This window comes from Schistocerca piceifrons, chromosome 2, assembly GCF_021461385.2.
Source record: "Schistocerca piceifrons isolate TAMUIC-IGC-003096 chromosome 2, iqSchPice1.1, whole genome shotgun sequence".
NCBI lineage: Eukaryota > Metazoa > Arthropoda > Insecta > Orthoptera > Acrididae > Schistocerca > Schistocerca piceifrons.
In genome coordinates, this window is record NC_060139.1 from 315,126,524 (window position 1) to 315,142,227 (window position 15,704).

The 15,704-nt window shown below is 47.1% G+C and overlaps 1 protein-coding gene across 1 annotated transcript in view; it reads right to left on the reverse strand.

The window, feature by feature from the left end:
* LOC124777427 (acyl-CoA Delta-9 desaturase-like) overlaps positions 1-15,704 on the reverse strand; it is a 158,052-nt gene that overhangs the window by 99,125 nt on the left and 43,223 nt on the right. The window contains exon 2 of the mRNA XM_047252827.1: positions 4,328-4,554. Coding sequence (XP_047108783.1) covers positions 4,328-4,554 — 227 coding nt within the window. The remainder of the gene's footprint in view (positions 1-4,327; positions 4,555-15,704) is intronic.

Here is a 15,704-nt window from a genome sequence, read left to right on the forward strand (position 1 = left end):
AACATCCGTCAAGTATCTGGGTGCGACTATTCGAAATGATCTCAAATGGAATGATCAGATTACACAAGTAACGGGTAAGGCGAACTATAGATTGCGGTTTATTGGTAGAATCCTGAAGCGATGCAGTCCTTCAACAAATGAAATAGCTTACAATACGTTAGTTCGTCGAGTATTAGAGTATTGTTCGTCTGTATGGGACCCTTCCAGTTGGGTCTGATTCAAGAGATTGAGAAGGTCCAAAGAAGAGCGGCAAGATTCGTGATTGGTACTTTTAGCCATCGCGAGAGCGTTACAAATCTCATAGAAAGCTTGAAATGGGACACACTTGCAGATAGACGACGCGCTAAGCGGAAGGGGCTGCTCACTAAATTCCGAAATCCAATCTTCACCGGGGATGTAGAGCATATATTATTACCACCAACTTTCAAATCGCGTAATGATCATCATTCAAAGATAAGGGAAATAAGAGCTGGTACTGAGGCGTTCAGACAGTCGTTTTTCCCTCGCGCGATCCGTGAGTGGAACAGAGGGAGGGAAATATGACTTAGGCGCGAATTGTGCCCTCCGCCACACACCGCTTGGTGGCTAGCGGAGTATATATGCAGATGTAGATGTAGATGTAGATGCATTGCGGAACGGAGGCAAGCTGGTGACAGCTCCATTATGCTCTAAGGAACATTTCCGTGGGCATCCACGGATCCAGTGAAGCTCCTGTAAGGCACCATCACAGCAAAAGAGTATCGTACACTGGTTGCAGACCACATACACTCCTTCATGACGCTCATGTTTCTGACGGCAGCTGCATTTTTCAACAAAATAGTGAGCTACGTGACAGGGCCAGGTGTGTGATGGAGTGGTTTGAGGAACACAGTGGCGAGTTCCAGTTGATGTGCTGGCCCCCCCCAAGTCGCCATATCTGAACCCGATCAAACACAACTGGGATGTGACTGAACGTGGCGTCAGAGCTCGTTGCCCCCCAATGGAATTTACGAGTATTAGGTGACTTGTGTGTGCAGATGTGGTGCCAATTCCAGCAACCTACCGAGGCCTCATTGCTTCCACGCCACGATGCGTCGCCGCTGTTACTCTCGCTAGTTCCTTCTCTAAATCCTCGCACGAACGAAAAAATGGCTGACATCGAAATAAAAGGAATAGAAAAGCAACTGAAATCACTCAACAGAGGAGAGGGAAGTCCACTGGACCTGACGGGATACCAATTCGATTCTACACAGAGTATGCGAAAGAACTTGTCCCCCTTCTAACAGCCGTGTACCGCAAGTATCTAGAGGAACGGAAGGTTCCAAATGATTGGAAAAGAGCACAGGTAGTCCCAGTTTTCAAGAAGGGTCGTCGAGGAGATGCACAAAACTATGGACGTATATCTGTGACATCGATCTGTTGTAGAATTTTAGAACATGTTTTTTGCTCGCGTATCATGTCATTTCTGGAAACCCAGAATCTAATCTGTAGGAATCAACATGGATTCCGGAAACAGCGATCGTGTAAGACCCAACTCGCTTTATTTGTTCATGAGACCCAGAAAATATTAGATACAGGCCCCCAGGTAGATGCCATTTTCCTTGACTTCTGGAAGGCGTTCGATACAGTTCCGCGCTGTCGCCTGATAAAGTAAGATCCTACGGAATATCAGACCAGCTGTGTGGCTGGATTGAAGAGTTTTTAGCTAACAGAACACAGCATGTTGTTCTCAATGGAGAGACGTGTACAGACGTTAAAGTAACCTCTGGCGTGCCATAGGGGAGTGTTACGGGACCACTGCTTTTCACAATATACACTCCTGGAAATTGAAATAAGAACACCATGAATTCATTGTCCCAGGAAGGGGAAACTTTATTGACACATTCCTGGGGTCAGATACATCACATGATCACACTGACAGAACCACAGGCACATAGACACAGGCAACAGAGCATGCACAACGTCGGCACTAGTACAGTGTATATCCACCTTTCGCAGCAATGCAGGCTGCTATTCTCCCATGGAGACGATCGTAGAGATGCTGGATGTAGTCCTGTGGAACGGCTTGCCATGCCATTTCCACCTGGCGCCTCAGTTGGACCAGCGTTCGTGCTGGACGTGCAGACCGCGTGAGACGACGCTTCATCCAGTCTCAAACATGCTCAATGGGGGACAGATCCGGAGATCTTGCTGGCCAGGGTAGTTGACTTACACCTTCTAGAGCACGTTGGGTGGCACGGGATACATGCGGACGTGCATTGTCCTGTTGGAACAGCAAGTTCCCTTGCCGGTCTAGGAATGGTAGAACGATGGGTTCGATGACGGTTTGGATGTACCGTGCACTATTCAGTGTCCCCTCGACGATCACCAGTGGTGTACGGCCAGTGTAGGAGATCGCTCCCCACACCATGATGCCGGGTGTTGGCCCTGTGTGCCTCGGTCGTATGCAGTCCTGATTGTGGCGCTCACCTGCACGGCGCCAAACACGCATACGACCATCATTGGCACCAAGGCAGAAGCGACTCTCATCGCTGAAGACGACACGTCTCCATTCGTCCCTCCATTCACGCCTGTCGCGACACCACTGGAGGCGGGCTGCACGATGTTGGGGCGTGAGCGGAAGACGGCCTAACGGTGTGCGGGACCGTAGCCAAGCTTCATGGAGACGGTTGCGAATGATCCTCGCCGATACCCCAGGAGCAACAGTGTCCCTAATTTGCTGGGAAGTGGCGGTGCGGTCCCCTACGGCACTGCGTAGGATCCTACGGTCTTGGCGTGCATCCGTGCGTCGCTGCGGTCCGGTCCCAGGTCGACGGGCACGTGCACCTTCCGCCGACCACTGGCGACAACATCGATGTACTGTGGAGACCTCACGCCCCACGTGTTGAGCAATTCGGCGGTACGTCCACCCGGCCTCCCGCATGCCCACTATACGCCCTCGCTCAAAGTCCGTCAACTGCACATACGGTTCACGTCCACGCTGTCGCGGCATGCTACCAGTGTTAAAGACTGCGATGGAGCTCCGTATGCCACGGCAAACTGGCTGACACTGACGGCGGCGGTGCACAAATGCTGCGCAGCTAGCGCCATTCGACGGCCAACACCGCGGTTCCTGGTGTGTCCGCTGTGCCGTGCGTGTGATCATTGCTTGTACAGCCCTCTCGCAGTGTCCGGAGCAAGTATGGTGAGTCTGACACACCGGTGTCAATGTGTTCTTTTTTCCATTTCCAGGAGTGTATATAAATGACCTAGTAGATAGTGTCGGAAGTTCCATGCGACTTTTCGCAGATGATGCTGTAGTATACAGAGAAGTTGCAGCATTAGAAAATTGCAGCGAAATGCAGGAAGATCTACAGCGGATTGGCACTTGGTGCAGGGAGTGGCAACTGACCCTTAACATAGACAAATGTGAGCGGATTGGTACTTGGTGCAGGGAGTGGCAACTGACCCTTAACATAGACAAATGTGATGTATTGCGAATACATAGAAAGATGGATCCTTTATTGTATGATTATATGATAGCGGAACAAACACTGGTAGCAATTACTTCTGTAAAATATTTTGGAGTATGCGTACGAAACGATTTGAAGTGGAATGATCATATAAAATTAATTATTGGTAAGACGGGTGCCAGGTTGAGATTCATTGGGAGAGTCCTTAGAAAACGTAGTCCATCAACAAAGGAGGTGGCTTACAAAATACTCGTTCGACCTATACTTGAGTATTGCTCATCAGTGTGGGATCCGTACCAGGTCGGGTAGACAGAGGAGATAGACAAGATCCAAAGAAGAGCAGCGCGTTTCGTCACAGGGTTATTTGGTAAGCGTGACAGCGTTACGGAGATGTTTAGCAAACTCAAGTGGCAGACTCTGCAAGAGAGGCGCTCTGCATCGCAGTGTAGCTTGCTGTCCAGGTTTCGAGAAGGTGCGTTTCTGGATGGGGTATCGAATATATTGCTTCCCTGTACTTATACCTCCCGAGGAGATGACGAATGTAAAATTAGAGACATTCGAGCGCGCACGGAGGCTTTCCGGCAGTCGTTCTTCCCGCGAACCATACGCGACTGGAACAGGAAAGGGAGATAGTGACAGCGGCACGTAAAGTGCCCTTCGCCACACACCGTTTGGTGGCTTGCGGAGTATAAATGTAGATGTAGATGTAGAGGTGGACGTATCGACTAATAGGTAGGCCGTCATAATATTGTGGCTGGTCAGAGCGAACCGAGTTCATGTTGTAAGACTAGTTTTAAACACGATAAATCTAGCCAAAAAGTTCCGAGAAGAATTCCACGTAAATGTGTCCGGTTCAGCCACTGAGTCCGACTGACACGAGTACTGTGGCTACTTACCCCAGAGCCAGGTAACAAGGCTGGCCTTCCAGACGATGGAGGCGAGCGACAAGATGGCGCCGGACTGAATGTGCAGCACGGCGACCACGCGGCCCCAGTCGGTCTCTCGCGGCTCCCACTGCTCAGCGCTGTCGCCGCCGTCCGCCTCAGCGCGGCCGCTCGCCGTAGCCAGCTGCTTGCCGCGAGCCGTCATCCCGAACAGCTCCACCCCCTGGTCGGCTGTCTTCCTGCGTACAGAGCAGCAGACTCTAAAACGTGCACTGAGGCGACAAAAGTGATGGGATAGCACCTAGTGATTTAAATAATGAAAACTGCACCAGTTACTTACACTACTGGCCGTTAAAATTGCTACACCAAGAAGAAATGCAGATAATAACCGGGTATTCATTGGACAAATATATTATACCAGAATTGACATGTGATTACATTTTCACGCACTTTGGGTGCATAGATCCTGGGAAATCAGTACCCAGAACAACCACCTCTGGCCGTAATAACGGCCCTGATACGCCTGGGCATTGAGTCAAACAGAGCTTGGATGGTGTGCACAGGTACAGCTGCCCATGCAGTTTCAGCGCGATGCCACAGTTCATCAAGAGTAGTGACTGGCGTATTGCGACGAGCCAGTTGCTCGGCCACCATTGACCAGACAGACGTTTTCAATCGAACATTTTCTGTATACATAAAGGCCCGTACAGGACTTGTAACATGCGGTCGTGCATTATCCTGCTGAAATGTAGGGTTTCGCAGGGATCGAATGAAGGGTAGCGCCACGGGTTGTAACACATCTGAAATGTAACGTCCACTGTTCAAAGTGCCGTCAATGCAAACAAGAGGTGACCGAGACGTGTAACCAATGGCACCCCATACCATCACGCCGGGTGATATGCCAGTATGGCGATGACGAATACGCGCTTCCAATGTGCGTTCACCGCGATGTCGCCAAACACGGATGCGACCATCATGGTGCTATAAACAAAACCTGGTTTCATCCGAAAAAATGACGTTTTGCCATTCGTGCACCCACGTTCGTTCGTTGAGTACACCATCGCAGGCGCTCCTGTCTGTGATGCAGCGTCAAGGGTAACCGCAGCCATTGTCTCCGAGCTCATAGTCCGTACTGCTGCAAACGTCGTTGAACTGTTCGTGCAAATGGTTGTTGTCTTGACAACGTCCCCATCTGTTAACTCAGGGATCGAGACGTGGCTGCACGATCCATTACAGCCATGCGGATAAGATACCTGTCATCTCGACTGTTAGTGATACGAGGCCGTTGGGATCCAGCACGGCATTCCGTATGACCCTCCTGAACCCACCAATCCCATATTCTGCTAACAGTCATTGGATCTCGACCAACGCGAGCAGCAATGTCGCTATACGATAAACCGCAATCGCGATAGGCTACAATCCGACCTTTATCAAAGTCGGAAACGTGATGGTACACATTTCTCCTCCTTACACTAGGCATCACAACAACGTTTCACCAGGCAACGCCGTACAACTGCTGTTTGTGTATGAGAAATCGCTTGGAAACTATTCTCATGTCAGCACGTTGTAGGTGTCGCCACTGGCGCCAACCTTGTGTGAATGCTCTGAAAAGCTAATCATTTGCATATCACAGCATCTTCTTCCTGTCGGTTAAATTTCGCGTCTGTAGCACGTCATCTTCGTGGTGTAGCAATTTTAATGGCCAGTAGTGTATTCTTGTGAACAAATGTACAAATTGCACTTGCAAATGAGAATAAATTCTCGAAACGTGTTGTGTTAAGAAGCAAAAAATAAGGAACTAGTGCAATTTTCACTATTTCAATCTTGAATGTCAAAATTGCAGACTTTCCAAAAATATATAATATGATGAGCGAAATATCTCCTAATATCGTGTCGGACCTCCTTTGGCTCAGCGTAGCGCAGCAACTCGATGTGCAATGCACTCAAGTCGTTGGAAGTCTTCTGCAGAAATATTGAGCCATGTTGTCTCTAAAGCCGTCCATAATTGCGAAAGTGTTGCCAGTGTAGGATTATGTGCACGAATTGACCTCTCAATTGTGTCCCATAAATGTTCGATGGAATTCATGTCGGGAATCTGGATAGCCACACGATTCACTCAAATTGCCGAGAATGATCATCAACCCAACTGCATACAGTTGTGTCCCTGTAACATAGTACATTGCCATCCATAAAAATTGCATTGTTGTTTTGGAACATGACCTCCATGAATGGCTGCAAATGGTCTTCAAGTAGCCGAACATAACCATTTCCAGTCAATGATCTCTCCAGCTGGACCAGAAGACTCTTTCCATTCCCTGTAAACACAGCCCACACCATTATGGAGCCACGGAGCCACCACCAGTTCGCACAGTATCTTGTTGACAACTCGGGTCCATGGCCTCATGGGCTCTGCACCACACTCCAACCCTACCACCCCCCTTATCAACTGAAATCGGAGCTCATCTGACCAGGCCACAGTTTTACTGTCGGCTAGTGTTCAACCGATATGGTCATGAGCCCAGAAGATGCATTGCAGGCGATGTCATGTTGTTAGCAATGGCAGTCGCGTCGCTCGTCTGCTGCCATAGCCGCGCGGGATAAGCCGAGCGGTCTCAGGCGCTGCCGTCATGGACTGTGCGGCTGGTCCCAGCGTAGGTTCGAGTCCTCCCTCGGACATGGGTGCGTGTGTTTGTCCTTGGGATAATTTAGGCTAAGTAGTGTGTAAGCTTAGGGACTGATGACCTTAGCAGTTAAGTCCCATAAGATTTCACACACATTTCTGCTGCCATAACCCATTAACGCCAAATTTCGCAGCACTCTCCTAACAGATACGTTCATCGTATGTCCTACATTGATTTCTGTGGTTAATTCACGCAGTGTTACTTGTCCCTTAGCACTGAGAACCCTACTCAAATGCAGCTGCTCTTGGTCGGTAAGTGAAGGCCGCCGGCCACTTGGTTGTCCGTGGTGACAGATAGTGTCTGGAACTGGTATTCTTGGCTCTTCTTGACACTGTGGATCTTGGAATATTGAATGCCCTAACGATTTTCGATATGGAATGGCCCATGTGTCCAGCTTCCATCTGCTAATTCCCGTTGTACAATCATAATCATGTCGGAATGCTTTTCACATGACTCACCTTAGTACTAATGATAGCTCCGCCAAGGCACTGCCCTTTTACACCTTGTGTACGCGATAGCTCCGCCAACTGCATATGTGCACATCACTATTCCATGACATTTGTCACCTCAGTGTGCCACACTTGGCAATGAGTGAAACTTGTTTTTGGAATTTCGATTGCAGTAGCAAAAATCCTTTACCAAAGAAAAACGAGCTTACGACTGTGGTCTCAAAAGTTTTCGACCTCAACGTGAATATTGTCAGCAAAAGTTGGGGAATTTGTTTGCGTATGTGTAGCAAGGCACTCACCAAAATTTCATCCATTTTGGGCACGCAGTTGTTGTTTGACAATCATTTTAGTGGGTCGACGTGAGTAGTATATATATATATATATATATATATATATATATATATATATATATATGTATATATATATACACTCCTGGAAATTGAAATAAGAACACCGTGAATTCATTGTCCTAGGAAGGGGAAACTTTATTGACACATTCCTGGGGTCAGATACATCACATGATCACACTGACAGAACCACAGGCACATAGACACAGGCAACAGAGCATGCACAATGTCGGCACTGGTACAGTGTATATCCACCTTTCGCAGCAATGCCGGCTGCTATTCTCCCATGGAGACGATCGTAGTGATGCTGGATGTAGTCCTGTGGAACGGCTTGCCATGCCATTTCCACCTGGCGCCTCAGTTGGACCAGCGTTCGTGCTGGACGTGCAGACCGCGTGAGACGACGCTTCATCCAGTCCCAAACATGCTCAATGGGGGACAGATCTGGAGATCTTGCTGGCCAGGGTAGTTGACTTACACCTTCTAGAGCACGTTGGGTGGCACGGGATACATGCGGACGTGCATTGTCCTGTTGGAACAGCAAGTTCCCTTGCCGGTCTAGGAATGGTAGAACGATGGGTTCGATGACGGTTTGGATGTACCGTGCACTATTCAGTGTCCCCTCGACGATCACCAGTGGTGTACGGCCAGTGTAGGAGATCGCTCCCCACACCATGATACCGGGTGTTGGCCCTGTGTGCCTCGGTCGTATGCAGTCCTGATTGTGGCGCTCACCTGCACGGCGCCAAACACGCATACGACCATCATTGGCACCAAGGCAGAAGCGACTCTCATCGCTGAAGACGACACGTCTCCATTCGTCCCTCCATTCACGCCTGTCGCGACACCACTGGAGGCGGGCTGCACGATGTTGGGGCGTGAGCGGAAGACGGCCTAACGGTGTGCGGGACCGTAGCCCAGCTTCATGGAGACGGTTGCGAATGGTCCTCGCCGATACCCCAGGAGCAACAGTGTCCCTAATTTGCTGGGAAGTGGCGGTGCGGTCCCCTACGGCACTGCGTAGGATCCTACGGTCTTGGCGTGCATCCGTGCGTCGCTGCGGTCCGGTCCCAGGTCGACGGGCACGTGCACCTTCCGCCGACCACTGGCGACAACATCGATGTACTGTGGAGACCTCACGCCCCACGTGTTGAGCAATTCGGCGGTACGTCCACCCGGCCTCCCGCATGCCCACTATACGCCCTCGCTCAAAGTCCGTCAACTGCACATACGGTTCACGTCCACGCTGTCGCGGCATGCTACCAGTGTTAAAGACTGCGATGGAGCTCCGTATACCACGGCAAACTGGCTGACACTGACGGCGGCGGTGCACAAATGCTGCGCAGCTAGCGCCATTCGACGGCCAACACCGCGGTTCCTGGTGTGTCTGCTGTGCCGTGCGTGTGATCATTGCTTGTACAGCCCTCTCGCAGTGTCCGGAGCAAGTATGGTGGGTCTGACACACCGGTGTCAATGTGTTCTTTTTTCCATTTCCAGGAGTGTATATACAATAGGAAGAGTGGACAAAAGCGAGTGTCGAGCTGTCATTAGATTTTTGTTTTTGAAAGGTAAAACGCCTACGCCAATTAAACACGAGATGGATGCCGTGTATGGGGACTCTGCACCATCATTTACCACCGTGAAATCTTGGGCAGCTGAAATTAAACGTGCCTGTAGCAACTTGGGTGACGATGAATGTTCGGAACGGTCGAAAACTGAAACGCTGACGATAATGTTGTTCAAGTGCACCAAGTGTTGTCAGAGAACTGTCGAATTAGGGTGTGAGAGATCGCAGAGGCTAAGAGAGTACCTACAGAGCGTGTCTATCTAATATTAATTGAAAATTTAGGTTTGAGAAAGCTGACCGCGAACTGGGTGCCACGGTTGCCCAGTCTGCGTCGTCTCACACATCAGCGGTTGCCATGGCAAAAATCCACGTATTGTGGTTTCATCCGCTTGACCACCCCCTTCGCTCACCAAAATGGTTCAAATGGCTCTGAGCACTATGGGACTTAACGTCTGAGGTCATCAGTCCCCTGGAACTTAGAACTACTTAAACCTAACTAACCTAAGGACAGCACACACATCCATGCCCGAAGCAGCAGGATTCGAACCTGCAACCGTAGGGCTCGCGCAGTTCCAGACTGAAGCGCCTAGAATCGCTTGGCCACATCGGCGGACTCCTTCACTCACAAGATCTAGCACCGAGTCACCATACGGTGACGAGTTAACGAGATGGGAGCATCGCTGGGGGAAGGTTATGTTGGAAAATAAAAATAAATTTGAGGAAAGAAGATCTTATTTCATTTTCAGGATTGCTTCACGAGAGTCCAGCTACATTCTATTCCTTTCGTCAGTCCACTAAATATTCACGAACGAAAATATTCTTTCTGCATTGGCATTATGGGTTTGGTATTGCAAACAAATTTCTTGCAGTTATTACTACCTTCGCGTACCGCTGAAGATGGTCACCGTAAAAAAACCGCACACGTTTCTCATGATACTACAATGGTGCCTCGTTTACATCATTCCACTTATGAAGATTTTCTGAAAAGAAATATGTCGATATATCGAACTAATCAAAGTGAGAGGAATCATCGATTTTTATTACCTCCCCTTCAAATAAGAAACTACGTCTGTAACACTTCCCCCATTTTGGCACTATCTTCAATAATATCGAATCAGCCACCGACAGTAATGGTGAATAGATATTCTATACAAGTGTCATACAATTTGTCAACTTCTGCTGATTGTGTTACTTCTATAATAAGCTCAAATGGAAACAGATGAATCTTTCGTTTCAAAGATTGTGTTTAGTGATGAAGCAACTTTCCACACTAACGGGAAAGTCAACCGTCACAATGTCTGTATATGGGGCACTGAGAATCCGCGGGAAACAACTCAGTATGAACGTGACTCGCCTAAGGTGAACGTTTTCTGTGCCATTTCAGCCAATAAAGTTTTTGGTCCCTTTTTCTTCGAAGGTGCTACTGTAACTGGACTACAGTATCTGGAGATGTTAGAGAATTGGCTGTTCCCTCAGCTCGAACAAGAAGCACAACAATTCATATTTCAGCAGGATGGAGCGCCACCACATTGGCACTTATCTGTCCATAACTACCTGAACGTCAACTACCCGAGGCGATGGATCGGCCGCCAAGCAGCCCGTGACAGAGCACTTCATCACTGGCCTCCAAGAAGCCCTGATCTTACCCCCTGCGATTTTTTCATATGGGGGTATGTTAAGGATATGGTGTTTCAGCCACCTCTCCCAGCCACCATTGATGATTTGAAACGAGAAATAACAGCAGCTATCCAAACTGTTACGCCTGATATGCTACAGAGAGTGTGGAACGAGTTGGAGTATCGGGTTGATATTGCTCGTGTGTCTGGAGGGGGCCATATTGAACATCTCTGAACTTGTTTTTGAGTGAAAAAAGACCTTTTTAAATACTCTTTGTAATGATGTATAACAGAAGGTTGTATTATGTTTCATTCATTAAATACACATTTTAAAGTTGTGGTATTCTTTTTGAATCACTCTGTATTAAGAACAACGGGAGACGCTGCATGGTATGGGCGTGGAAGCACACCTATAAATGAATACCTGAGCAACGCTGGATTTCTCTGCTAGTAAAATATAAATTAAGAGGCTCTCTTGTAAATGTGATTGGAACTGAAAACTTTGTTTTTAGCCTGAAGGGAGCTATGTTGGCAAACCTTGGATTGAACAGCAGTTACATCGAACTTGATGCATAGTACAACTGGGCGGCTGTTACCTGCGATTGTGATGGGAGATAACTGTCTTTCGTCACTCAGGAATATAGCGACGTGGCCGAATTTTGTCCGCAGCAGACGCTGTTTCCTAAGGTACGGCTCCAGGCCACACACAAAGTTCCCGATCAGGAGCTACCGCGAAACGAAACTGACCATTCTAGCCACCGAATTTATCAGAGAAAAAATTTTGTGTGAGAGGCGGCCTAATGAGCAGGAACTTTTTTTATTCCGCGTTGTATTACTGTTTGTGTGATTTCTATGCTGTAATAAAGCGGCAGTAAAAAATTCGTAGCTGAAGGACAAGCAGTTTTCAACAAAAAATACATTTTAGTCAGAAAAACAGGATTTTTAGCTCTGTTTGCAAACCGGAAAAATACTACATCTCCAAAGGTATTATAACTCGGGTAGAGAAATTTAAAGTGAAAACCCGCTATTAAGATGTCTAATAACATCAGGTGAAACATTGACTGAAATGCTTTTACCTTAGGAACACATGTGGAGTCAACGAAATTTTAAATCCTTAAAATTTCTGCAAGCACTGTAATAGGCATCATGCGACAACACTACGAAGAATGCTTCCCACGGCTTCTTTTGCAGTACTTGTGACTGGTGCAGTGTTGCGGTGTCATCCGCGCCAGCCGTGCGTCGCAGCGCAAACTCGAATTGCGCATGCGCGAATAGTCCCCCCCCCCCCCCCCCCCCCCCTCCCGACCGCTAGGAGTCCTGTCGCTGCCGCAGGTCATACACACCATCAGTAGCCAGTCAGAATTCGATCACAGCTGTTGGTTGTTGTTACTTTGCACTTTTCGCTTCCTCAATTTTTTCCACTGGATTCGTACTCAGATAGCAAAACAAATGAAATGCCAGTGAAAAAAAAATAAATGGAAACCATGCTAAATAATGAATGTTGAGAGGTAAAGATGATTAAAATGCTCAATGTACTGTGCATTCTTTCCCAAGATGGAAAGACTGTTCAAAGAAAGTCCAAAAGAGAGCAGAAATAACAATAAGTTAAAATACAATGATTAGTTTCGTCCAGAACTGCGTTGGACATCTTCAGAGGCATTGCTCCTCCATTGAGTCTAACTGACCGACGTGTCGGACATCTCAGAGTGAAATATATACACTGTAGAAAAAGGAGTTTGGCCGTAGTTAAACATGATAAGCAGAGATGATCCTCGTCAATGGTAAAACTTAACTATCGATCATCATCTTGTCAAAGATAAAAAAAAAACTGTTTAGCGATTCTGCAGAGCTACTGTCCATATGTCGCTAAGTTTCATGGTCTCTTCTTTCCTATTAAAATTATCCCTGTGTTTATATATCTCAGTGGCTTCTCTATATAGCATGAACAGCAGCGTTGGAAGAATACAGTTTCTCTCTCTTTTATTAAAAGAGTAACAAATCAGATCGGAAATATTTTATAGAAGTATGACATTAAACTGTCTTTTAGGCCAACAAAGAAAGCAGGTCAAGCAATCCAACCTGGGAATGATAAACGCCCTCCTCTGTCAGCTTGTGGTGTATATAAAGTTCCATGTTTGTGTGGTAAAGTTTAAATTGGAACAACCAAGAGAAGTCTGAATGGGCCGGCCGCGGTGGTCTAGCGGTTCTAGGCGCGCAGTCCAGAACCGCGCGACCGCTACGGTCGCAGGTTCGAATCCTGCCTCGGGCATGGATATGTGTGATGTCCTTAGGTTAGTTAGGTTAGGTTAGTGTTTAACGTCCCGTCGACAGCGAGGCCATTAGAGACGGAGCGCAAGCTCGGGTTAGGGAAGGATTGGGAAGGAACTCGGCCGTGCCCTTTCAAAGGAACCATCCCAGCATTTGCCTGAAACGATTTAGGGAAATCACGGAAAACCTAAATCAGGATGGCTGGAGACGGGATTGAACTGTCGTCCTCCCGAATGCGAGTCCAGTGTGCTACCACTGCGCCACTTCGCTCGGTGGTTAGTTAGGTTTAAGTAGTTCTAAGTTCTAGGGGACTGATGACCACAGTAGTTAAGTCCAATAGTGCTCAGAGCCATTTGAACTATTTTTTTTTGAAGTCTGAATGCATGGTTAAAGGAACACAAAAGTCTTTGCCAACAGTAGACAAGTTGGCTATAGCAGAGCATGCTCTTCAGCCAAGAAGTCACGAAGTGAAATTTTCTGAAACAAAAATTTTTATCTATGTTGATGAACTATTATCCACAGCTATGCAGAGAAGCCATTGAAATATGTAAACATAGGGATAATTTTAATAGAAAACAAGAAACCTCGAAACTTAGTGACATATGGACAAGAGCCTTGCAGAATCACTAAACAGTTTTCTGTCTTTGACAAGATGACAATCGATAGCTGATTTTTATCTTTGATAAGGTTCACCTCTCTTTATCAAGTGTAACTCTGGCCATATCCCTTTTTCTAAAGAATATATGTTGCTCTCAGATGTCCGACCCATCAGTCAGCAAGACTCAATGGGGAGCAACACCTCGGCGCAGGTCTGGATGAAACGGTAGGAACAGAAGAGTTTTGTCTACCACAGCCATTATATCCCAAAGTTTTATCAGTAAAAGCTTTATGAACTGAAATAATAAACCAATGGCTGTAGGATGTATACCTGAATTTTACTAATGGTGTCACGGATGGCAGTTCCAGAAATTACAATCTGCCTTTAACACAAGATAGTTTTCAGTTGTTTGCATGAATGCGTGACCACACAGATGGGTTTGCGGCCTGACCTATAACATGCCAGCAGGGAAAGATGCATATTTACCATCTGATTATACCTGTTGCGAATTACACTGAGGTGACAAAAGTAATAGGATACCTCCTAACCTGGTCCCTTCAACCCCCACAAACCAACCACCATACCTACTAACATCATGTCCAACCTCTTTTTACCCAGCGTAGTGCAGCAGTGCAACATGGCGAGGACTCACGTCTTTGGAAATCCTCTGCAGACATATTGAGTCATGCTGCCTCTATATCTGTCCACAACTATGAAAGTGTTGCTGGTGCAGGATTTTCTGCACGAACTGACCTCTCAGTTATGTCCTATAAATGTTTGAAGGGACTCATGTCGGATGATATGGGTGGCCAAAGCATTTGCTTGAATTGCACAGAATGTTCTTCAAACCAATTGCAAACAACTGTGACCCATTGTTGATTGGGAACATGAGTGGCTGCAAATGGCCTCCAAGCAGCCAAACATAACCACTTCCTGTCAATGATGAGTTTAATTAAGTAGAGGACACAGTCCAGTCCATGTGAACATAGTCCGCACTGTTATGGAGCCACCACCAACTTGCATAGTGCATTGTTGTCAACTAGGGTCCATGGGTTCATGCAGTTTGCACCACACTCAAACACTACCATCAGTTCTTACCAACTGAAATCGGAACATCTTACCATGCCACAGTTTTTCAGTTGTCTAGAGCCCAACTGATGTGGTCATGAGCCCAGGAGAGGCACTGAAGCCGATATCATGGTGTTAGCAAAAGTACTCATGTCAGTCATCAGCTGCCATAGCTCCTTAACACCAAGTTTCCTTGCACTGTCCTAACAGATACATTCGGTATACATCCCACATTGATTTCTGAGGTTACTTCAACAGTGCTGCTTGTCTATTAACACTGACAACTCTACGCAAATGCTGGTGTTCTCATTTGTTAAGTGAAGGTCGTCAACCACTGTGTTGTCCGCGATGAGAATCTCAGGATATTAAATTCCCTAATCATTTTGGAAATGGAATGTCCTATGGGTCTAGCTCCAACTACCATTCCACATTCAAAGTCTATTAATTCCCATTGTGAAGCCATAATAATGTTGGAATCCTTTTCACATGAATCATCTGAGTACAGATGACAGTTCTGCCAAAGAAATGCCCTTTTATAGCTCATGTACGTGATACTGCCACCATTTGTATATGTGCTTATCGCTATCCCATGACTTTTGTCACCTCAGTGTACAAATCTGACACAGTCTGAGACTCCACAAATAGAGCTGGCAAACCACAGAAAGCGTAGTATGGCGAAAACGGAGTGTGGAAAACCCTCTACTAAGAAATAAATAACAGAAATGCCGACTTCGCCAAAACAGCACCAAAATGATTGAAAGAAGCAATGTTCCCCATTATTTAAACATCTGTATA